Here is a 25,015-nt window from a genome sequence, read left to right as displayed (position 1 = left end):
CACGGAGATCGTGGTTTGAAGACCTCATCAACCTAGCGGTCGACGGCCCCTTGTGCCTCGTCCATCTTCCCAACCTGCTTCGGCAGGGTCCGGTATTTTTTGATCAGGCGGCTCGCTTTTGTCTAGCAGCTTGGCTTATGAGAGGCGACAGCTGAGAAAGAAGGGTTACCCGGAAGCGGTTATTACCACCCTGCTCAGCTCAAGAAAAACCTCGAGTATGGAAAGTCTTCGATACTTGGTGTAGCGGATTGAACGTGTCTCCGCACCGGGCCACTGTAGTTAACATTTTGGCATTCTTTTGGAAGTTTTAAAGAAGGGACTCGCTTACAGTTCGCTCCGCGTTCAGGTAGCGGCGCTGGGCTATTTGTGTGGTACGGTTGATGGTATGTCTCTTGCAACACATCCAGATGTGGCTCGTTTTTTGAAGGGGGCCAAACATTTGAATCCGCCGATTCGAGCACTCTGTCATGGAGTTTGAATTTGGTTCTTCATGGTCTCTGTGACCCTCTATTTGAACCTCTTAAGCATGCCACCTTGAAGGATTTAACCCTCAAGATGGTATTCCTCGTGACAATCTCTTCCACTAGGCGTATATCGGAAATTCAGGCCTTGTCCTGCCGTGAACCATTCTTATGAATCTCGGATTTGGGGATTTTGCTGCGCACAGTTCCATCCTTTCTGCCAAAGGTGGTTTCCGCATTTCATGTCAACCAGTCGATAGAGCTGCCAGCGTTTCAGGATTTAGATCGGTCTTCTCCTCAGACTAGGGACTTACAGAGGCTTGATGTGCGCCGTGTGCTCCTGCAGTACTTGGAGGTGACTAATGCCTTTCGTCTCTCAGACCACCTTTTTGTCTTATGGAGCGGTCCTAAGAAGGGCTGAGGCTTCTAAGGCTACCATTGCGTGATGGCTGAAGGAAACCATCGCTTCGACAAACATTCTCCCCCCGCGCAACTTGGTTTCCGAAAATCCCGAAACACAGAATCCCTCCTTTTATCACTGTCAGACAACATCCTCATGAACCTGGATAAAAAACAGCCCTGCCTGCTCATCCTTCTTGACTTAACGGCTGCATTTGATACAGTTAACCATGAGATTCTCATAGATCGATTAACCGAGATCGGCATCAAAAACACAGCCCTAAATTGGTTCAAATCCTTCCTCCAGAACAGGCTCTACAAAGTCAAGATCAACAGCATAGAGTCTCTACCATTCAGTTCCACCCGAGGAGTCCCTCAAGGCTCATCATTATCCCCTACATTATTCCCGCTATGTCATCTCCTTTCCGATCTTAAGCTAACCCATTACGTATACGCAGATGACGTCCAAATCCTCATATCGATTACCGACTCACTGCACAAAACCCTACTCTTTTGGAACTCCTGCCTTCTTACCATCAATAACCTCCTTTCAAACCTCAACCTGATACTCAACACTGACAAGACAGAGTTCCTCCTGATCTCACAAGATGGCAACTTCCCGCTAAATATCTCACAACTAGTGACACTTCCAGCCTTATCCCCCCGAGTCAGAAACCTTGGGGTAGTCATGGATAATTAAATGAACTACAGAGGTTTCATCACAACACGGTAAAAGAATGCTACTTTAAACTCCAAGTCTTAAAAAGGTTAAGACCCCTCCTCCATTCCCACGATTTTAGGTCAGTTTTGCAATCAATCATTTTCTCAAAAATTGATTACTGTAATTCACTCCTACATGGCCTTCCAGACAACGCTCTAAAGCCTCTTCAGATGTTACAAAATGCAACAGCAAGGATCTAACAAAGTCCAACAAAAGGGTCCATATAACACCTATTCTAAAGAATCTCCACTGGCTCCCAATCAAATTTAGAATCCGCTTCAAACTATCATCAATCATCCACAAATTCATTCACAACATCACTCCGCTGGACCTCAAGATTCCTCTGCAACCTCACACATCCTCCCGTCCGCTGAGATTAGCACAGAGAGGCACTCTACAGGCCCACCTATCAAAACGACATTAAGAAAAAGAGCTCTCTCCACCCTGGTCCCAAACAGTGGAACTCGCTCCCACCTGACCTCAGACTAGAACAATGCCAATCACATTCAAGAGAAGACTCAAGATTTGGTTGTTCAGTCAAGCCTTCCCTTAGCAATACTCTGCATCCACAGCTCCCGCGGACTGCCCCCACCCAGGGCAAACCTCTAAGTATCCATTCTCATATTTAACAAAGCTATAGTAGCACTTTTCCCTCTACCCCTCCCTTAGTCAGCCTTCCCTCCTGTTGGTTCTAGACCCCACTAGTCCAGTTTCTCCCACTCTTTACACCCTGTTCTACCAAGTTATTTGTATCCAAGTTGTTTTCCTCCTTGTTCATTGTAAGACATATCTTATGTCATTGTTTGTTTGATGTTGGAATGTAAACCGAAGTGATTAGTAACTCTGTTACCTGAACCTCAGTATAAAAAAGTTATAAATAAATAAATACATTTGTCGTGGCAGACCAGTTCCTGATGGTCTGAAGGCTCATTCGCTGCGCTCTCAGGCGGCTTCATGGGCTGAGAGCCAATGTGTTTCGCCGCAAGAGATTTGCAGAGCGGCGACTTGGAAATCTTTACACACTTTTGCTAAGCATTATCGTTTGGATGTTAGGGCTCCGGACGTAGAATCCTTCGGCAGCAGTATGCTGAGGGAGGGACTCTCCGGATCCCACCCCATTTAGGGCGGCTTGGGTACATCCCAGCAGTCTGGACTGATCCTGGTATGTACAGGGAAAGGAAAATTGGTTCTTACCTGCTAATTTTCGTTCCTGTAGTACCAAGGATCAGTCCAGACGCCCGCCCAGATACTTTTTCCGGAGAGCCCGCTCATTGGTTTGTTGTATTTCTTTCTTTGCAAGGTTTAGGAGACTCTGAAGAATATCCATTTCTCCGTGTTATTTTTTCCTGTATATAGTTTTCTTTATCTTGATCTAGTCATTGATTGTCCTACTTCCATTCCATAATTTCTTCTTTATTATTCAATATACTGGAGGATCGCAGGCGGCACACTAGGTTATCATAGGGTGCCTTAAATTTTTTTTCTCTGACTCCACCTGCTGGAAGGGAGACCCAACCAAGCAGTCTGGACTGATCCTTGGTACTACAGGAATGAAATTTAGCAGGTAAGAACCAGTTTTCCTTTCTGTATTTATCCCAGGTTTTCTTGAGTTCTCTCACTGTTCTGGCCTTCACCACCCTTCCTGTGAAGAAATATTTTTTAAAGCTACTTTTGAATGCACTAGGTTAGGATGATTCACAACATGTTTTAAAGTTTATGTAAAATAAGTAAAACCCAAACACTTTCAGAAAAGATCCAAGCTGGGTCTGTGTGGAAACTAGGCCAGGAACCAGGTTCCTAACGAGTCCACCCAGCCCTGGGCAGAACTTGCACTGTATCAGCAATTACTCCCTGGGATATCCCCTGTTAAACACTAGATAGATTTCCTTGGTATTAGAAATTTTTTAAAATTACTGTTTTCATGTCTGATAATAACCTAACCTGTCTTTGTCATTTAATTTCAGGAAAATTTCAGTTTTTACAGGACAAAAACGGGCTTTATCTGACCCAAGAACAGGTGAGGTAATCCAATGAATAGATGTTTTTTTTCCTTCCTGAGCACACCACCATAACCCATGACGGGAAAAGAAATGACAGAGCAGGCTGCTGTCATAAATTACTCACACTCCATTAATTTCCGTGAGACTGTTCACGTCTGGTCCTACTGTGTTGCAGGGGTAATGCTTATAGTGCTTGGTTAGAGCATCGAGCTGTAACCTTTCAAAACCCCTGGTTCAGTCTGCCGACCACTACTCACTTAACTTCTCTCTTCAGATTTAGCGGTGGGGATGGGGTTCTATGTACTAAGGCGTAGCATGTGTTAACGCAAATTATTTATCATGGCTTCCATTATTTCTAATGGGCCTATTCACCAATAATGTGTGCTGCGGCACGTTACTGCACGTCGCACCTTAATAAACACTCCTCTTAGATCTTAGATTGTAGGTTCAGTGGGTGAGGAGCTTGTAACCTTCTTAATTATATTATATAGCACTATGTACATCGGTGGTATTGTATATAGAATAAATATTTTCCCTGTACGTACCCGGATCAGTCCAAACAGTGGGTTGACATTCCTTTCCAGTAGATGGAAACAGAGGAAAAACTCGAAGGGTATCCTATATCAGGACAGGGCTCCCCCTGCGTCCCTTCAGTATTTCTCTGTCTCCAGCAGACGAAGGTGGTAGAACCTGCGATTCCCAGTATTTAGCTGTTTTCTTTCTCTGAGGAAGTTCTTCCCTTCTTATTTCTAATTTTCTCAAGATCAAGCAAGTATTTGTTACTTAAGTTTTAATCTTTAAAAAAAAAAAAGTTTTACTGACAGGAGAAACAGAAGCCTGTTTCCTTGCTCTTATAGGGTCCATGGGGGGATTTTCCCCTTGAGTCTTCAGCCTAGGGCCCCTTCTTTCCCAGTGACCCATTGCCTGGCTCCGGGGAGATACTGTGGTCCAGTCCCTCCCCCTTTTATAAGACCCCTAAGATGTACCATGCCTCGGGTCTCTTAACAGAGATGTAGAAAAAAAACAAAAAAAACCCCCAAGGAGTACTCAGCTTACCCGGGATTACAGAATTAGCTGAAAGCTAACAGACTTTGGGGGAAGGAGCCAGAGCAGTGCTGATTTCTCCTGCTCCCGGTCCCAGCCAGGCACAGCTGATTCTGCCGGTTTTCTCCACGGCAGCTTTTCTTTCCCCCCACCTCCATTGTTATGCCATGATCATCATTTTGTTTGGCATGCGGGGAGCCTGCTTTGCGGCTCTCCCATGAAGGGCTTTGCTCTCATTGTTTGCCCGGCGGGGAGGGACCCTCCTCGGCAGCGGCGAAATCAGCGATCCGTGATCGGGCCACCAAATGCGCTGCCAGGCTGGCCCCATCCCTGAAAACCGCAGGAATGGTGGCCATTTTGTCCCCAGATCTCACAGCAGATTTGGGGCCGGAGGGGGGAAGGGATCCTGATTTTAGTCAGTCTCCTCCGGATTTAAGCCCCATGGACTCTCTGGATGCAGTCCCTGACCTCCACCACGATTTCCCCCCTTCCCCAATGTCCGGAAAAGCCCCTCACCATTTTTCCACGGATTTTGTTCTCTTATTACATAAGGCCTATCTTGCCAGCTTACAGGAGCAAAATGATCCCTCCCCAGACCCCCCCTCCTGAAAAGATTCCTTGAGTGTCTATAGAGCAGGGCCCTAAGCCCCCGGATGCACAAGGGACTATTAGGGTTAGGACCGTACCGGGGGTACCGGATCCTGCAGACCCTCGTAACCCCTCCCCTGAGCCAGACCCCTACCCAGATACAGATATTTTACTTCAAAATCCACTGGTCGAGGTTTGAGGGAGACGACCCATGAGTCTTGCGCTTGTTTCAGCGGGAAGAGAGACGCTCATTCCTTTTGTCCTGGACGAACTGGGGATAGATGTCCCTCCTGAAGAATCCACCAGTGCCCCCACTTCAAGTAACGTGGACCCAGTCCTGGCTGGGCTGAGAGCTCCCCCATGTACGTTCCCATTCCATCCCATGCTAATGCAGTTACTGCTCCGAGAGTGGGAATCCCCGGAATTCGGGTAGGTAGGGCGATGGACAAGCTCTATCCCCTACCAGACCAATGCCTAGAGACGCTCAAGGTCCCTAAAGTAGACGCTTCGGTTTCTGCGGTCACCAAACGAACCACCATCCCGGTGGTGGAAGCAACGGCGTTAAAGGATCTTCAGGATTGTAAGTTGGAACTGCATCTTAAAAGGATCTTTGAAGTCCTGGCATTAGGTGTTCGGGCAACAGTCTGTAGCAGTATCATGCAGCAGACAAGCCTTAGGTGGGTTCAACAACTACTTAGCACCCAGGCCCTCCCGACTGCACAGGCGGAACGGCTGGAAGCCGTGGTTGCATATGGGGCTGATGCCCTCTATGATCTACTCAGGGTGAAGGCCAGAGCCATGGTTTCAGCCAGGCGCCTCCTCTGGCTGCGAAATTGGGCAGCAGGCTCCTCTTCTAAATCTCAGCTGGGCACTCTCTGTTATGATCGTGGACCCTTGGGCCGGCTGAGACAGTGGATGGTATGCTGTGGAGGCCCACAGTGAGCATCACAGCCGGGAGGCGGCACAGAAGAGACTCGGAGAGGCTTTACCACTGGAAGTCCACGGTCCCCCCAGGAGGAGCCCGTAGGGACCCGGACCTCTTGGACTTAGGTGGGACCCTATGTGACCAAGGATCTGGGCTGCGGCTGAAGAGATGGATGGAGGATGGCTGGGCCCAGGTAGATGAAGAGTCTTCACCCTCGGAAGCTCACGGTTCCCCCGGGAGGAGCCCGAGCCACTGGGACTTAGAAGAATCCTCTGGGCCAGCAAGTACCAGATACCTGCGATGATGGAAGAAGCCGAAATCAGAGTCCAAGAGCGAAGCCGGGTCAGAAGCCAGAAGTCAGAGATCCAAACCAAAGCCAGGGATGAAAGCTGAAGTCGTGGGATGGAGCCGGATCGTGGGACGGAGCCAGGTTAAAAGCCAGAATTCAGAGGATGAACCAAAACCAGGAGCGGAGACTGAAGACGAAGTCAGGAGATGAAGCAGGGTCAGAAGCCAGGAGTCAAAAGTCAGCAGAGGTGAACCAAAGTCCAACGCAGCAACTAGAGACACAGAAGACTGTCGAACCTCGTTGCAAGGCAAGGAAGGAGCCTAACTGCAGAACTTAAGTAGGGCTGAGCGTCTGATGTCATCTGGAGGCAGTCCTATGGTTTCCCGCGCTGGCCCCTTTAAATCCCCAGCTCCTGCGCACGCGCCTAGGGGGCGGGGCCAGCCGCGAAGGAACGCCGGTGTCTCCCTCGAGGAGGGAGAGCCGCAGCAGAGTCCTGGACAGGCCGAATTTGGACCGCAGCAACCCAAGCCAGCCTCGAGGTAGGTGGGGGGCCCGGGGCCGTAACACTCTCCCGTTCAAGGGTAAGTTTCTCTTTGGGGAGGACCTGGAACAGCTTATCAGATCTTTAGGGAACAACAAGATTCATAAGCTGCCTGAGGATTGCCCTAAGCAGTCCAAATCCTTTTTTCCCTCGTGCTCTTGTTTCAGGGGGCAGCACAGGTACAGCAGGCACCAGGGGCTTCATAAAGAAATTCATCACACAAGAACTCAATGGTGGTCTCATTCCTTTCGTTGGCGACGACCATTCCGGGATGGAAACCCTCAAGCATCCACCCCAAAGTCCTCGCAATGAGATGCAGCTGGCCCATTCCTCCATTCCCAACTTGGGAGGTCGGTTCTCCCTTTTTTATGAGGAATGGGTAAAAATTACTTCGGATTGGTGGGTCCTCGAAGTAATCGAAAGAGGCTACGCTTTAGAATTTGCTTGGGCCCTCCCGGACCGCTATGTAGTCTCTCCCTGCGGACTTCGGAAGCGTCAAGCTGTTAGCCATACTCTCGACAGACTTCAACAGCTCGGAGCCATAGTTCCTGTCTCCCCTGAGGAACAGGGGTCAGGCCAGTATTCCATCTATTTCGTGGTTCCAAAAAAGGACAGCTCTTTTCGGCCAATCCTGGACCTCAAGAGAGTCAACAAGGCGCTCAAGGTCCCCCATTTTTGGATGGAAACCCTGAGGGCAGTCATAGCGGCGGTTTGCACAGGGAAATTCCTTGCTTCTCTGGATCTAACTGAGGCCTATCTTCATATCCCCATCTGCCTGAAACATCAGAAGTATCTCCGCTTCAAAATGCTGGGGCATCATTACCAGTTTCGAGCTCTCCCGTTCAGTCTCGCCACCGCTCCACGCACATTTACCAAGGTCATGGTGGTAGTGGCGGCCTTCCTCCGCCAGGAGGGCATACTGGTCCATCCTTATCTGGACGACTGGCTCATTCAGGAGAAAGTGGTGAAACTGCACGATTGCAGTTAACAGAGTCTTTTTGTTTCTCAGCTCCTTTGGTTGGATAGTCAATTTCTCCAAGATATTGCCTTCTCAGGTCCTGGAATTCCTAGGGGCACGTTTCGATACACGCGTGGGCAAAGTCTTGCTTCCCGAGGCCAGGGCAGTCAAGCTCATGGATCAGGTATGACATCTGTTATCTCTCTTCGTGCCCACCGCCTGGGACTACTTCCTGGTCCTAGGCTCTATGGCTTCAACTATAGATTTGGTTCCATGGGCCTTTGCACATTTGCATCCTTTACAGAAAGCTTTGCTGTCCCGCTGGAAGTCGGTCTTGAAGGAGTTTCAGACGCCTTTACCGTTTTCCGACTCTACTATCGCCAGTATTCAGTGGTGGCTCTCACTTGCTCACCTATTGAAGGGGATGTGCCTGGAAACACCCCAGTGGATCATTGTTACAACGGACTCCAGCCTATCCAGCTGGGGAGCAGTGTGCCAGAATCAATCTACCCAAGGGCAATAGTCCCCAGTTCAATCTCAATGGCACATCAATCGCCTGGAAGCCTGAGCGGTCCGCCTGGCACTCAAGACTTTCCTGCCTTTTATCTGTCGCAAAGCGGTTCGGGTTCTCTCTGACAATGCCACCACAGTAGCCTACATCAATCACCAGAGGGGCACCAGGAGTTGTCTGGTAGCCCTGGAAGCCAGCAAGCTGTTCTCCTGGGCAGAGCGCCATCTGGCTCGGCTGGCAGCCTCCTACATTGCGGTGAAGGAGAATATTCAAGCCGACTTCCTAAGTCGTCCATACCCAGACCCCGGTGAGTGGGAGTTGTCCGAAGAAGCGATGGCTCTTGTCGTTCGCAAGTGGGGAACTCCCCACTTGGACCTAATGGTGACTCTGAGGAATGCGAAGGCTCCCAGATTCTTCAGCCGCAGAAGGGAGCACTGCTCAGAAGGGGTGGATGCTCTGGTGCTACCCTGGCCTCGTGACATCCTCCTCTATGTGTTCCCACCCTGGCCTCTGGTGGGAAAGGTACTCAGAAGAATAGAACTTCACAAGGGGCCGGTCATTCTCGTGGCGCCAGAATGGCCTTGGAGACCATGGGTCGCAGATCTGATGAACCTCGTGATGGACTGTCCTCTTCGCCTCGGTCACCTCCCCAACCTTCTGCGGCAAGGTCCAGTATTTTTTGATCAGGTGGATCGCTTTTGTCTAGCGGCCTGGCTTTTGAGCGGTGGAGACTAAGGAAGAAGGGATATAGGGAGGAAGTTATTTCCACTCTGTTGCGTGAACGTAAGACTTTCACCTCTCTGGCTTACATTCGAGTATGGAGGGTGTTTGAGACTATGTGTGCTGACTCGGGAGTACCGGCGCGCAGGGCCCCGGTGTCCCATGGCCTCTCCAAAGGTTTGTCTTTCAATTTTTTGCGGGTGCAAGTGTTGGCTCTTGGCTCACTCCTAGGGCGGGTCGATGGTTTCGCGTTGACGGCCCACCCTGATGTCATTCGTTTCCTCAAGGGGGCGAAGCATTTGAATCTGCCCATCTGTGCTACTTGCCCATCGTTGAGTCTTAATCTGGTTCTTCGGGTTCTCTGTGGCACACCTTTTGAGCCCCTCAAGTGGGCCACACTCAAGGACTTCACTCTTAAAACAGTGTTTCTAGTCTCTATTTGCTCGGCCAGGAGAGTGTCCATTTTTTCTGATTCAGGTGTTTCACTCAAGACTCATCCTTTTTACCGAAGGTCGTTTCCTCTTTTCACTTAAATCAGTCAGTGGTGCTACCTGCCTTTTCTTCGGAAGACACTGAGAGCACACCTAGCAGAGTCCTCCTGCGATACTTAGAAGTTACAAATGAGTTTCAAGTCTCTGATCATCTCTTCGTCTTATGGAGTAGACCCAATAAGGGCGCTCGCTGGCTAAAGGAGGCGATTGCGTCTGTGTGTATATCTGTCAGGGCCGATCAGTCCCGGAGAGTTTAAAAGCCCATTCATTCCGGTCGCAGGCTACCTCTTGGGCAGAGAGCCAGTTGGTCTTCCCGCAAGGGAAATGCAGAGCAGCTACTTGGAAATCTCTTCATACCTTTGCTCGTCATTATCGCCTCGATGTACAAGCACCATTCTTTGGTTCCTTCGGCAGACAGGTGCTTCGAGCGGGACTATCTCAGTCCCACCCTACTTAGGGAAGCTTTGGTACATCCCACTGTCTGGACTGATCCGGGTACGTACAGGGAAAGGAAAATTGGTTCTTACCTGCTAATTTTCGTTCCTGTAGTACCACGGATCAGTCCAGACGCCTGCCCTTACTGGAGGGAATCTGACCTTTTCTCTTTGACAGCCGCTCGAAGCCTTTACATTCACAGACAGCCCAATTTACAAGGCACTGGAACTATCGACTCAACATATAAGAGCTATATGGCACCGGAAGTATGTATTAAATAAATAAGAGAGATTGCTTTGCATTTATTCAAATTTTTACAGTTACATTTTGGATGTTAAAGATTTTACTTGCTTTATCTTTTTTCTCTAGTTGAGGTTACATTTTTCTGCTTTGATGACGTTTAGAGTAAAGGGATGCAGGGGAAGCATTGTCCTGATACAGGATACCCTTTGAGTTTTTCTCTGTCTCCATCTGCTGGTAAGGAGGCTTAACCCCTGTCCGGACTGATCTGTGGTACTACAGGAACAAAAGTTAGCAGATAAGAACCAATTTTCCTATTATACACATCTGCCCAGACTTTATCCCTTCTATTTTAAAAGTGCAGGTAGCGCGTGCACATGTAGGCCACGCACACTTCTTTTAAAATCTACCCCATATTTTATAACCTGAGAATATTATTTGTGTGCAAGTTATAAAATACAGTAGCAAATTTTCATGCACCTGCATTCACACATTTATGGGCTCTCGTGGGCAGTTTTGAAAGTTATCCTCATAGGTTTCACCAGCATCTGCCTGTCTTATGTATATCTCACTTTTTTTTACCAGTTAGACTGTAATCTGTTTAATGAGGGAGAGGGGGGAAGATCCTTAGCTATTATACCTTTATGATAATGTTAATCTTATGTTTGACCTACCTGTGCTTACTCTTACTTGGTAGCGCACTACCTATGCTGTTTATGATTTTTAAAAAATTATTATGACAAATGTAATAAGAATAATTAGTCAAAACTTGCACTTGCCATAAAAAGCGCCTGGACTGACTGAAAACAAAGAGGAAACGTGTTTGGTTTATGTTTAGGAGAGTGCATGGGATCTTAAGATTCCCCTTCCCTCTTCTTATTAAGTAGCGAGGGGGAAATGGCCTTTAATGAACAAGTTCATAGTTGTCACGATAAAAATCCAGAACTGTAATCCCTTTCCATGAGGCTGGGGTTCCACTGGAGGCATGAGAGGATGGGATGCCACTGGGAGTGAAGGATTAAGGATGAGGCCGTGGGAAGGAAGGAGGTAAGCACAGGACGGCATAGGGGTAAAGAAGGGATGCCACTGGACATCAGGAATTAAGGCTCGGGTTGCTATCAGAAATAAGGCTAAGCAAGTTGGGAACGACCTGGTTCAGATCTCACAGCAAACCTAAAAAAAACATGAATTTAAGCCGTTTGATCTAATTCTGATTTTGACTGAGACGGAAAACCAGATGTTGATGTTCCAGCCCCAGAAATGTCCCATAATCTTTGCTTGAGAATGCTCTAAGAGGGGGTGGAGACTGGATATAATCTGAATCCACTCACCTCACCAAGCCTTACCTAAAAGCACGCACGGTACGGGCAAAGTGAAAATGCCCTGGTTTTGAGAAGGAGAGCTGAAGTAGTTGCTGAAGAGTCCCATACAGGTGCCAGCTGTGCGACTTGGCAGCAAACTTGTTCAATAGGTGCTTTAGCTGAGAGATCTAGCCTCAAAGTCTGGGCACTCTGCAGAAGTTAAGTTCAGGTCTCAGAAGAGGGGTGCTAGACATCTGCTCGTTTTGTTGTCAATGAATTTACCTTTCACTCAGGTCTTTTACATTCAGTAACTATGTATCGCTTGGGAAGAGAGAGTCTTTTAAAGAATATATATTACTGGAAATAAGCTAATCGCTAGAAGAGAGAAATCTCTGCACAGGCGAGTGATGTCATTTGTCCTGTATTGTTTCTTTGCTCTCTATTGGTAAAAAAAAAATATGAAAAGAGAAGCACAAACGCTGGATCACACAGATGGCCATGGTGGTGCCCTGCTGAAGGTGGTCCTATAGAGCGATACAGATATTTAACAAGCTGATCTGTGTGCTTTTTACAGTGGCTGCAACACATCATGTACAGTTAAAGCCGGAAGGCAGAACTTCACCCCTGGTACGTGCCTCTCACATAGACTCCGCTTACAAAATAGCAAGTCTTCTTATAACCACAATGTCTCTGCGAACCCTTTCACAGCGCATCACTCCTACAGTGGGTCTGTAATTTGTGATTTCAAGAGCAGTCCGTTTCCCATAGATTATGTGTCGTGCATACCATGCATGCACTTATTCTAATGCTGTATCATGGTGTTCACTGTATTCAGCTGGGAGTGGTACTTTGTAGTGGTCATTCCTACAATCCGTATGGCAAACTTAAATTGTGAGCCCTCTGGGGACAGGGAAATACCCACAATACCTGAATGTAATCCGCTCTGAGGTGCCAAAAAAGCGAAATATAAATCAGATAGATAAATAAATAAATAATGATGCCCCAGTAGGTTCTGGTATTGCAAATCATGAGGATTGTTTTCACTGTGCCCACTGTACCAGAAAGATATATGTACAATGAAGCATTCTTAAATTATTAGTCCTATTAAAGTCACTTGGTTACATAAAAAGATTTTCGATGCCTTACTACATGGGGTAGGAATGGAATTTTTTTTTCAAGCAAGATAGTACATGGAGATCAGACAGTGTTTTAGGACTATAATTTTAAGCCTGTCATATTCCAAGTCTGGCACAGGTCAGTCCTTACCAGAAGCCCTGATTATCTGAAAGCTGTTATATGGCATAGGGATCATTCCATGTCAAGTGGACCAGGAGTCCACGCTCAGCCTCCTCCAAATCAAACAAAATTTTGCACGGATGTTCTCTAGGGTCTCAAACAGAACCGTACTACATTTTTCACCTGGATCTCCATTGGTTGGAGAGCTAGAGGCGGTTGAATGGAGGTCACCTCTGAGAACCATGCTCCGCGCAACCTAAAATGGCCATTTTTGTCCAGGTGCTGCAGCCCGACAACACCTCTCAGGGGCCTGAAATTTTGTGGTGGTAAGTCCCAGTGCAACGTTTGGAACATAACGTGAGCTTGCCTTCCTTTTTATGGGCCAGCAAAGTATGTGAAAAATGTTACAAAAGAAATATAAGGCTTACTTTGACTCCTCATTGCTCCTGACTTGTATTTTGATTCAGGCCCTGACTGGACCAGAGTCATGGCCCATGGCATATACGTATAAGATTTGCACTAAGAAGCTTTACAGGCAACTGGAAGCAAAGATATGATTACATAAAGACACAATGTCATTTTTTAGTGCAAATTTTTGCCAATTTTCAGGTGCAAATATCTCTATTACGTAGTTTTTAATTATTTTCTTTTTTATGTCCTTTGAAAGAGCATCTTTTTTTCTACAAAAGTCATCCTGTTTCATTTTGGACCCGATCTTGCTTTGGTCAGAATTTAGGCCCCCAATGATATGCATCATTTACATGCGTAAGCACGCTACGTTAAAAAGCCCATTGACGCAACTAAAATTTGCATTAGCAAAATTTAGAATGACACCACCTCATTCATTGCAAGTGTTCCTGAACATGAACGTGAATATTTTCCTGCCCTCCAAGTATCCAGCTTCCAACCTGGACAGTATTTAGCTTGAATGTATGATAAATCCTGGTGTAATTGGCCATATATGCAAAGTCTCCATTTAGGAACGTGATGTCTTGGTCAATTTCTTGCACCCCCAAGCTCCTGCCAGGTCATGTTACTGGCCGCCCCGTAGATACACTTGTTGGGTTCCAGAGCACATTATTGCTAACCTTGATGCACCCATAACAACTTCATCGTGCAGGCAGTAGATTTATTCACAAGCCACTTTGTCACACATTGATGGGACATTCAAAACCATGGGCAAGGCAGGAAAAAAGACTCAAGGGAATTTTTGTGAAATCTGCAGTTTAAGTAATTCTTGTATGTAGAGTCTTGCCTTTTCTTGTTTTGTGCTTAAATAAAAGCTTGGAAACCTGTGGATGGCTGTCTGGAGTGGCCCCTAGGTGATGAGGGTATCAATTTTGCTGAATTGGCAGTGGCTCAGGCACCATTGACCAAAGCAAGGAAACTAATCAGCTTACAAAGTTTTGCCCTGATTTTGATGTCTAATTTCTGAAAATATGTCTAAACAAATATGTGTCAAAAGCTAAAAGTGTGGTAAGCACAGTAAACTGAGCTGCATTGTAGAATTTCACATCTCTAGCTCAATTGCATGTTTCACAGTTGGATGCCAAAGATGTGCTGTCTAAATACCCATGGCAAACTGCTATTGCCTGGATATTCTGGGACATGAGTTCAAGACTCCACTCTCACAGACGATACAACATTCAAATCTAGGAATGTAGCCTCATGGTGAGAGCAATGGGCTACAAACAAGCAAAGTCAGGGTTCAGATCCCACCACCTGCTCCCTGTGACCTTGGGCAAGTCACTTCAATGTCTATTGCCTCAGGTACAAATTAGAACACAAGCGGCCACGCCCCCGGGCTGAAACCACGCCCGTAGCATTGCCCCGGATACCACGCCACGCCCCCTATGACGCGCCGACCACGTCACGCCCCCCGACACACCCACCCCAAGAAAGCCCCGGGACTTACGCACGTCCTAGGGCTTTGCGCGCGCCGAAAGCCTATGCAATATAGGCTTGGCGCGCGCAGGGGCGTTTTAAAAGGGTTACGCGCGTACCTTATGCGCTTAACCCTTTTAAAATCCGGCCCATAATCTTTGCTTCCAGTTGGCTGCCAAGCCTCCTAGTGCAAATCCTAGATGTATGTCATGGGCCATGACTACTGATCCAGTTATTGGCCTGAATCTAAGTATACATCAGGAGCAATGAGGAGTCAAAATAGGCCTTAAATTTCTTCTGTAAAATTTTTCACATAGTTTTCTGGCCCATAAAAAGGTTGGCAAGCTCATGTTAGGTTCCAAACTTTGCATAAGAACTTAGCACCAGAGGATGTAGAAATCCACAAAATTTTAGGTCCTTAACAGATGTTGTTTGGCTTCAGTGTCTAGACAAAGTGGCTGTTTTGTGTTGCACGGAGCACGGTACTCTAAGAATGACCTTCATTCAGCTGCCTCGAGCTCTTGAACCAATCCAGCCGAAAAATGTTGCATAGTTTTGTTTGAGGCCCTAGCGAACATCCACACAAAATTGTATTCCATTTGAAGGAGGTCGAGCGTGGATGACTTTCTAAATTGGTCCCTTGACATGGAATGTCCCATAGGTAAAAAAAATGGTTTGTTTTCTCAGTTGAATTCCCAGCACACGGACTTCCATATCAACCCTTCCCCGCAGATAGAGTCAACACAAATCAAAATCCATACTCAAGTCTCAGCAGAGGGAGATCAAGGCTTCCTTGGCTAAAGGAACTCATGGTGCATGCTGGTGGGGAAAGCTTGCACTGTCGCTGTATTGCTGGCCTTGTCCTGTGTATCAGTGGAGAATGACAATGAGCCTCATGTCATCCTGAACCTTGAGTGAGTGCTAAATTTCCTAGAAGAAACCCTCATCTATGGAAGAGGGCCACAGAAATAACAGCACCTCTCAGCTATGCAATTTAAAATGGGCACTTAACCTGCCAACACATTCTTCCAGGGATGGGGGGTAAAGGGAAGAACAGAAAAAAAATGAGATAAAATTAAAAAATACAAAATATTACTATCACAAGAAATATAAGCAAAATCTGTATGCACTGACATTTAGACTCTAATATATGCTATTGGAGACCGAAACCCATGGCATTATAATAAAGAATTTATTAGCATTGGAAAAGACAGAAAAATTTACTTTTTGTAAACTATAAATGGAAAAACCATAGACACTGCCCTTTCTCTCAGTTCAAGCAAATTAAAAATGAGTACCCAAAATTCCCAACTAAATTCTAGCCAGAATATTAGTATACGGTTTCTCAGTTTAATCTCACCTGATTATTGAATACTCTAGACGAGAAGAATTTCTTTGCAGTCCAGTTGCTCCAGTTGGGTGATAAATGCAGTTATAAGATGCTTGGTGAATCCTCAATGAATTCCAGCACTCTATTGGCCTAGGCGATCCTCACCAAAATAAAATAAAAATTCCCTCTCTATTCTGAATAAAATCATGACAAATCTTCAGAATATTCCTTAAAATTAAGTTTTCCTACTACTAATAGGAGGTAATGTTAAAAGTAGTTATGAGTGTAAATGTTACATACTATCGTAGAAATATTCAAAAGTAAAACCTATTGACAATTCAATTGACAAAACAATATCAAAAGCCCATTTACACAGGTAAAGTACATTTCTCAAGGGCAAGCAGGATGGTAATCCTCACATATGGGTGACATCATCAGATGGATCCCGGCACGGAAAACTTCTGTCAAATTTTCTAGAACTTTGACTATGCCTCATTGATCATGCTCAGCATACATGATGGCATGCCACCACATGGGGTCCCCTTCAGTCCATTATTTTCCGCACAGCCTGTCATTTTACTTGGCCTATTTTTTGTGAAAACTTTTTCTACAGGTTTTGTAATTGCTGGTTTGTGTGGTCGACGCGTTGTCCCCTCTGGTTCTCCCTCTAGCATCTTAGGTAGGATTTTTAATGTTTAGTGGTAAGTTTTTTTTTTTGTGTCAATACTCTGGAATGACGGTGCATTTGGTGCCCACCGGCCATCGTTGGCCACCACCATTGACTTCGATCTCATATCCCTTTTATTTAAAAATGTCTATTTCGAGATTTAAGCGTTGCCCCCCAATACATGAGGACCATGTTTATTATGGACCCCATGATAGGTGTGTCCTGTGCCTTGGGACATCGTATGTCATCTAGGGTTGCAGCAGATGTGCCCAGATGACCCCGAAGGGACGTAAGATTTGACTCAATAATATGGAGTGCCTCTTCAGGTCAAAGAAGAGATTCATTGGCATCGCCATCAATGGACCTCGGAGCTGCACCAATGAACACTGAACCATCAAAATCAGCAGGACCATCGCTTCATTGACTAAAAGGGATGCCAGAGACTGGCCATTGTCGGGCTCCTCCAGGTTGAGGCAGTCAGGTTCCTCTCCATCAACCTCGGCACTGGAGGAAGGATCATGCTAAGCATAGAGGAAAGCCAAATAAGTATCGGCGTCAGTCCCCGTCGATGCATAGTGTTGGGCACAAGGATGCACTTGCTTTTGTTGTGATGCCCCCGAAGCGACCCCTCAGCCAAGAGAGCCAGCCCTCTAATGATGCCAGGGGTGCACCACAGACTCCATCGGTCCCAATGCCAGCCACTGATCCTCCTCGCGATTCCAAAGAGGATTTGATTACACCTCCATCCCAACCTGTTTTGGCATTGGCAATGTTTGAGTAGTCACTGGAGAGACATGAACAGCTGGTCATGGAGAGACATGTACAGCTGGCACCGTCACTCCTTGCTGCTGCTCGAGTCCCTGCATGTACTGATCGCCATGTAACCAACCCAGCCAGCATCAGTTCCCCAGGATGGCATCGATGCCCTGTGGGGGTTTTCCACTTCCCCCTGCCATGCCAATCATTGTTGATGATTCCTTGGAGGAAGAAGCTCCTCTCAGACCACCAAAGGCACCGGTGCCTACAACCACATGTCCAGTTCCACCAGTGTCTACACCACTGGATGAAAACAGAACACCCAGAGCACCTTCCTTGGGGAATGACTCATTCAGGGTCTCCGATGATGCTTCGGAGAGTCTCCCCTCAGATCCATCTCCTCCAGAAGAGTGAAGAAGTCCCCACCAGAGGACCTCTCCTTCTCAGGATTTGTTTGGTTGATGGCAGAAGCCATCCCTTTTCAGTTGCTAACTGAAGAGGACACCAGGCACAAAGTTCTTGATATCCTCCAGTCCGTGGAGTCTCCCAAGGAGATCATGGCAGTCCCAGTGCACAAGATCCTTATGGAGTTGCTGATGAGGATATGAGAACACCCCCTCACAGTGCCTCCCATGAACAAGAAGGCGGATGTGATCCACCTCATCCAGAAGGCTCTCGAATTCAACAAGCGTCAGCTGCCCCACCCCTTGGTGGTAGTCAAATCTGCTCTCAAGAAGGCCAAGCGTTCTCTGACCCATTCCTCTGTGCACTGAGGGAAGTATTAAAGAGTGATGGATGCTCTTAGGAGAAAGGTGTTCCAGGGGGCTATTCTTATTGCCTGCATAGCTGCCTATCAACTCTATATGAGCCAATACATGTGGGACATCTGGAAGCAGGTACAGGATGTTGCCAAACAACTGCCTCAGCAGCAGCAAGACACACTCTTGTTGCTGGTGCATAAGGGACTGCAGTGTAGAAAACACGAGGTCCGTTTGACATGTTTTCGAAAAGCATTGAGGATCTCTGCAGTGGGAATTGGCACCCACAGGCTTGCAAGGCTGCAGGCCTCAGATCTCAGACCAGAGGTGCAGGAGCAACTCGCTGATGTGCCTTACGCTGGAGAGAATCTCTTCGGAGATAAGGTTAAGGACGTGTTGGCCCAAATCCAGGACCACCATGCAACCCGGTAACTTTCAAACTCAGGGACACGACTATTTTATGACTTACACACATGTATGCGTGCATGATATAAAATAGCCTGGTCATGCGCACATGTGCGCCAAATTTTAAGTGGGTGTGCACATGGGCACGCAAATACCACTTCTACTGTGTAAATCTCCGAATTTTAAAAGAGGGGCGCGCCAACGCCACTCCCAGTTTTACCAGTTCATCCCCAGTTTGCCCAGTTAAGACATAGGTCCTCCAACACCCCTTGGTTTGATAGCCTTCCCCCCCCCTCCCAATTAGCCGTGACCCTTAAACCCCATAGATCTGCTTATTTTTCTTTATTTTTTAATTTACACGTCATCCATAGCAGAAGCAAAGTTATGCCTCCAGGGGCCTTGGCATGCGCTGGATTGCATAAGCATTTTTGCTCACATTTCTGGTTCATGCCTGAAATGCCCAGGCCCTGCCCAGACCATGCCTCGCCTCTTTTTTGAAAACTTCCAAGATATGCGTGCGCTGCGAGATACATGCATAGCTCCCTGGCTTTTAAAATCCGCTCAACGCGCAGAAGCCAGGCTTATTTGTGTATCCATAATTAATGCGTGCAACAGGCTTTCAAAATTCACTTTTTGGTGTGTAACGTCTACTCTTAATACTGTTCAGTTAGTTAGAAAATAAACCAAAATTTATCTAAAAATCACCTTAATAACTCTTGCTCGTATAAACAGCAAAAAGGATATTCTTGTTTCAGCTGACTAAATAAAACAACAGTAAAGAAAAATTCCTTTTTCCTTTTTTTTTTTTTTTTTTTTTAACTCTTTTGTCCCCCATAGCAAAGCTGCAGGTAAAATGCCACCTCATGGCTATATCTCTGTCTGTGTCACTCTTTCTCTGTCTCTTTCTGTCTGACTCTCTCTGTTCAAACTAAAGAACCCCCAGGTTTCTAAAGAAACAGCTGTAATTAGTTAAGTCTCATTAGTACTTTGTTTCCTGCCTCTTATTGTCTACAGAGATATGAATATATAATATATCATAGCTAAGCTTTGAGGCAAAAGTCTGCTGTTTCAGAAGAGGTTTAATTAACATCTCCTCTTCCAGTAGCGCCCACATGGTATCACTGACGGCCAGCAAATAGATAACATACTTCTTAATTTGCAGTTGTAAGACACTACTTCCCCCCACTTATTAAACCTTCAAAGAGAAATATTATCCTGAAGTGCCCATCATAAACAAGGGATGATTGCCCTTTTGTTGGTTTTCAAAAGGACATTTGTTTACTTCTTTGTGTGCTGCATTTCTTGACTTCAAAATGTAATGGCCAGGAGCTGTCTTCTTTGTAACTTAAATTACCTTAGCTAGGCAGGGAAAAAGCAAGTCTTTAGCCAGATAAATGTTATCTGTTTAAATGCTGACTTTTGAATATTTTGGGCACTTATCCAGCTAAACTATGGCGGATATCTCATTATCCATTAAAAATTTAGCCAGATAATTTAGGAGTCATCCAGTGGTATTTCTGGAAGGAGTTAGGTTAGCTAAATAAATTATCTTGAAGAATTCTGATAGTCAGAGCTAGCTGGATAATAAATATGGCTAACTCTGATCATGCCATAGAGCAAACCTAAAGTTATCTAGATAAACTTAACCTGCTATCTTTAAAATAGCTACAATATTCAACAGGGTGGCTGCACCACTGAATATCCCTCCAAATTTATCTGGCTAACTGCAAACCGGCCAGTGATGGAACATGGACATTTGTCTTATAATTTGATTAAAAATCAAAAGATGCTACATTGGCAAATCTGTCCTCCAAGGAGTCTTGATGACTGTGGACAGTGCTGCCTGCAGCTGTTCGGGGGACTGCCATTACAATCAGTGCCCATTCTTGGTGTGGTTTGATTTTATTAGGTGGGAGCGTGCCTTATTCTCTCGTAATATTATACTGTTATCTTATTTAAATCAGATGATGCAGAGGTGTGCACCTTTTGCCACTAGAGACAACAAAATTTGGGCTAGACCTCAAACGGGAATGAATCACATAGCCCATTGTTCATGTTAGTACACAAAAGGGTAGATTTTTAAAAGGCCGCGTGTAAAATCCGGCCTTTACGCGCGTGGCCGGGCCTACCGCACGCCGAGCCTATTTTCAAAAAGGCCCGGCCACGCACGTAAAGGTCAGTACATGCATAAGTGCGGGCCTTCCTGAAAGGGGCGGGGTGGGCCGGGACAGCGCCATTGTTCGCTGTCCCGAAGACCTGGCTCCCGGCACGTGCAAATTACTTCAGCTCGGGAGCTGAAGTAAGTTACTGAAACAAGGTAAACAAAAAAAAAATTCTTGTATTTAGGGGCTGGGGAGGAGAGGGGAAGAGTAGGGATGGTGAGGTAGAGGGGGTTGGCGAGTTCCCTCCCAGTCCGCTCCTTAATTGGCATGAACTGCGGAAGGCCGAAATGCATCGCTGCGCAAGTTTGCAAAAATCTACTGCCCCCTTATGTGCGCCACGCACACACATGCACGGATTACAAAATCCAGCACGCATGTGCGCACGGCCCGATGATTTTATAACATGCGTGCGCATGTTATAAAATCGGCCATGGACACGCCTGCATACCTTTTAAAATCTACCCCATAGGGGGCAATGTTCAGACTGTCTGCATTAGGGCAAAGTCCGTAGATACTACATAACCACGGACTCTGCACCAAGTTCCAAAGAGAAAGAAAGTGCGTGTATCCCTTCATTTGACACTTGGTACATGTACGAAGTACCTGTGGACGTTTCTACCTGCTCCGTGTGTGGATGCTTTTCTCATGGAAAATAAGACACGAAGAGTTGACTAAACCTGACCTCAGAAATGCCCTCCTACAAATGTGTCTAAAAGTGGAAGGCCGTGCGTACTGATAGCCGCATTGAGAAAGCGCAGTTTGGAGATGGCTACTTTATGCGCAGAATTCGCTATTGACGTGTGGTAAATCACTTTGAAAGGTTTCCTCCCCATAAAACCAGCCCACAGCTTACTTTGCCTTGAGGCCTGGCTGCTGCAGCTGCAGTATTAAGATTGGGAGTCAGGTGCCACCTGGACCTTCCATGTTTCTTGTGCTGCTTGATTTGCGGATCGAGTATTGCCGCCTTCTTATAGTCTTAGTAACTTAACCTTCTCATCTGTGATTTCTACAATTTCCATTTCTTCTGTTCTAGGTGGATCGTTTGCTTTTTGATCTGAGCCAGCCCTGCCAAGCACCTCCGTGACTTCTGAACAAGAAGCACCAGTTCATGGTCACCGCAGAAAGGAGTCTCCGATTGATATTCCTTCTGAACAATTTTTTTTTTTTTGCTCTAGTTGGGCGTTGTTTCCATGTTTTTTGTGAAGCATTTTAACCAATAATAAAAAGAAGAGGGACCTCTCTGAGTCCTTATGAATAACTACCATGGCGATCAGGCTCATGATCCATGGATGTCCATAGCCAGGAATTCTGCCTTTTTCGTTCTTTTTGGCTAGGACCAAATGTAAGGCCTGAGCCATGAGCCAAAGATGGTCCCTTCTTGAATTTTGGCTGAGAATGAAAACCGGTACAATATTGGGATGAGGGGTCGGGGGGTGGGGATGAGAATTGTTATGCCCTGTCACCTGACCCTTCTGGGGACACAATGTTATGACCATGGCTGAATAGTTACTGATTTATTGTATTGTTTAAAACTGCTTCACAAAACGTTCTATATAAAAACGTGCATATTTGTTGCCATCGGTGGTCCACAGGCTGTTCCAGCACTGCGATGCTTCGTTGTTTCCCGAAGGCTGGGTTGCTGTCCCCAAATGCGGCAGAGAGCGGCTAGGTCCTCTTATGGCACATGCCGCTGCTCCTGCACACTCTCATGCCTCTTAGGCACAGCCACGTGCACGTGCGACACGGGGTATTTTAAAAGGCCCGTGACTGGGAAGCCCCGCTGCACCCCTGGATGACATCTGATGTGCTGGCATACAAAAGACCCCTTACTAAACCTGCCTTGATGCCTCGGCAATAGGTCCACTACTGTCAAGTAGAGCGAGTTGCCTCAGCGTTCCTGCCTGTGTTCCTGGTCTTCATCTCTTCAGGTCTTAGTCTTTGTTTCTTTAGTTCCTAGTTTCCTGTATTCCTTGTTCCAGTGGTCCTCGTCTCCGTTTATGGTCAGTCTTCAGTTCTTCGGTGTCTTCTGTAGCCTTGTCTGCCTGCTTGTGCTGTTCCTCGCCTGCCTGTCTGTCCCTCCTTCCTTGGATGTATCCCCGGTTCTGACTTCAGCCTGCCTTGGACTGTGCTTGAACTCCACCTGCCACTGACCACTGCCTGTTCTCTAACTACATCTGAACTCCGTCTGCCCCAGACCCTGGCCTGTAAACTGAACCTCTCTAAGGATCTCCAGTTCATCAGCAGAGGGCCCCATCTAAGACCTGCTGGCCCCAACACCCAAAAGCTCAACCTAAGGGGAACAAGGGCTGGTATAAGTGAAGTTGTAGTCAGGCCTCTGCTTCATCCAGTTCTGCCAGCCGATGGTGGGGATCTGCAGAGCTCCAACCTGCAGGTTGCGCCAACTCCACCTCAGCCCAAGAGTCCACACCTGCAACAATATGGCAGTACTAATGCTCAACAAGCACCAGGGATGCTATTTTAAATTAGTTTTAGAAAATTTCAGATAGTTAGTCCATACATTCACATGGGAATAACCACACTGTAAAGAGTAGCAGACACACAGCCCTACTTACTGAAATGCAATGCACGTTAACACATTGTTACCTACAAGCCCCATTAATCTTGATGAGGAATATATTACTGACGAGTATTAACATGCTTTAGCATGTTTCTGCAGCTTAGTAACTTTTCCTCATAGGTCAAGGGTAAGCAGTGTTGGTCCATGACTGCCACAAGTTAGTCGTTTTTCAGGATATCCATAATGAAATGCATTTGATGCAGTGGATGTGGTGCATGCAAATGTGTTTCATGAATATTCAGTGTGAATATCTTGATAACACAACTGGCTTGTGACCCTCAAGGCCCGGAGTTGCCTAACCCTACCATAGAGTTGTAGGAATGAAGATTTTTTTTTCATAGCCACAGAATAGAAAAAAGTGCTTTTGAATGAGGCCCTCAGATCACAAAGAGGGTGATGTGCTAAAGTGTGGAAAACTCCACAAATGGGACTTCCCGAAATAATGCATATTATTTGTGATTACATACACTTTTTCAGCTTTTAGCACACGAAGCATCGTTTGCAAAACTTCCTGTGTTCACAAGGAGCAAAATATTGCTTGTAGTTCACCATGCATGAAATGTCATTTAAATTCATAGTCAATGAGCTGCTGCAATGCAAATTTATGCAAAGCAGCTCATTAACCATATTACAAGCACAAACCTGCACATGAAAATATGTTTGCAGGCCTGTTTTTTGTCAAAAAGTTAACTTTGTGAAATTTTTTATTGCAAAATTTGGCACACTATTTTTCTACAAGGCTTATTTGCATGTGTTGAGAAAGAGCAGACTGAATTCCGATAGTGTGCGTGGAATGGCACACTGTAAGACCTAGCCCACAAATCAGGTTAAGAGCGTTTTCGCAGCTTGGTCCAGTGTTACGGAATGCTTTAGATTTCTGAGCTCCGGCAGGAAGAAGACTACAAGTGTTTTAGAAAGAAGCTTAAGGCAAATATTTTTAAAGAACTCATTTCTTAAAGGTGAATTTTAAAAGCCTGATGCTCACATTAGTTAGGGAATGTGTGAATATGTCAGGCTCACGTGCGCTGAGCAGATTTTAAAAGCCGCCTGGAAGTTTTCAGAATGGGGGTGGGGCATGGGCATTTTGGGGTGTGATCCTGAGATGTGAGCGTAAATACATGATCCGGCACACTCCAAGGCCCCCTGACACATAACTTTACTTCTGCTATGGATGACATGTAAGTTAAAAAATAAAGAAAAATAGGCAGATCTGCGGGGTTTTAAGGGTCGGGGATAACTGAGGGGGTGAGATGTATTCCTTAACTGAGTGAACTGGGGACATAGTGGTAAAACTGGGAATTTACGTGGTAAAAGCAGAATTTGCAAGCACACGGTGTGTGCAGCCAGGCTATTTTATAACATGTATATATGCATGTGTATGTTATAAAATGGCCGGGTCCCTGGGTGCGGGCCGACACATGCACACGCGCACCAGTTTGAAAGTTACTGTCTTAACTTTTATTCTTATGTTTTTATTTTATTGCTTTTCATTGAATATTTTATGTTTTTGAATATGACAAATTGGAAAAATGTGTTTTATATTATGTTTGGTTTGTATATTTTGATTTTATTATTGCCATTTGGAATCAGCGCTGATCAATTATTAATTGGATGT

General features: G+C 46.0%; 1 protein-coding gene across 2 annotated transcripts in view; it reads left to right on the top strand.

The window, feature by feature from the left end:
- Window positions 1-22,206, top strand: part of LOC115086740 (calpain-13-like) — a 221,206-nt gene extending 199,000 nt beyond the window's left edge. For both annotated transcript variants that reach the window (XM_029593020.1, XM_029593021.1), the window contains 3 exons: window positions 3,546-3,598; window positions 12,199-12,251; window positions 21,856-22,206. In XM_029593020.1, coding sequence (XP_029448880.1) covers window positions 3,546-3,598; window positions 12,199-12,225 — 80 coding nt within the window. In that variant the 3' untranslated portion in view covers window positions 12,226-12,251; window positions 21,856-22,206. The remainder of the gene's footprint in view (window positions 1-3,545; window positions 3,599-12,198; window positions 12,252-21,855) is intronic.
- The last annotated feature ends 2,809 nt before the right edge of the window (window positions 22,207-25,015 follow it).

Source organism: Rhinatrema bivittatum, chromosome 3 (genome assembly GCF_901001135.1).
Source record: "Rhinatrema bivittatum chromosome 3, aRhiBiv1.1, whole genome shotgun sequence".
NCBI classification, from domain to species: Eukaryota; Metazoa; Chordata; class Amphibia; order Gymnophiona; family Rhinatrematidae; genus Rhinatrema; species Rhinatrema bivittatum.
Note: the sequence above shows the minus strand (reverse complement) of the source record. Positions and strands in the feature narration are given on the sequence as shown.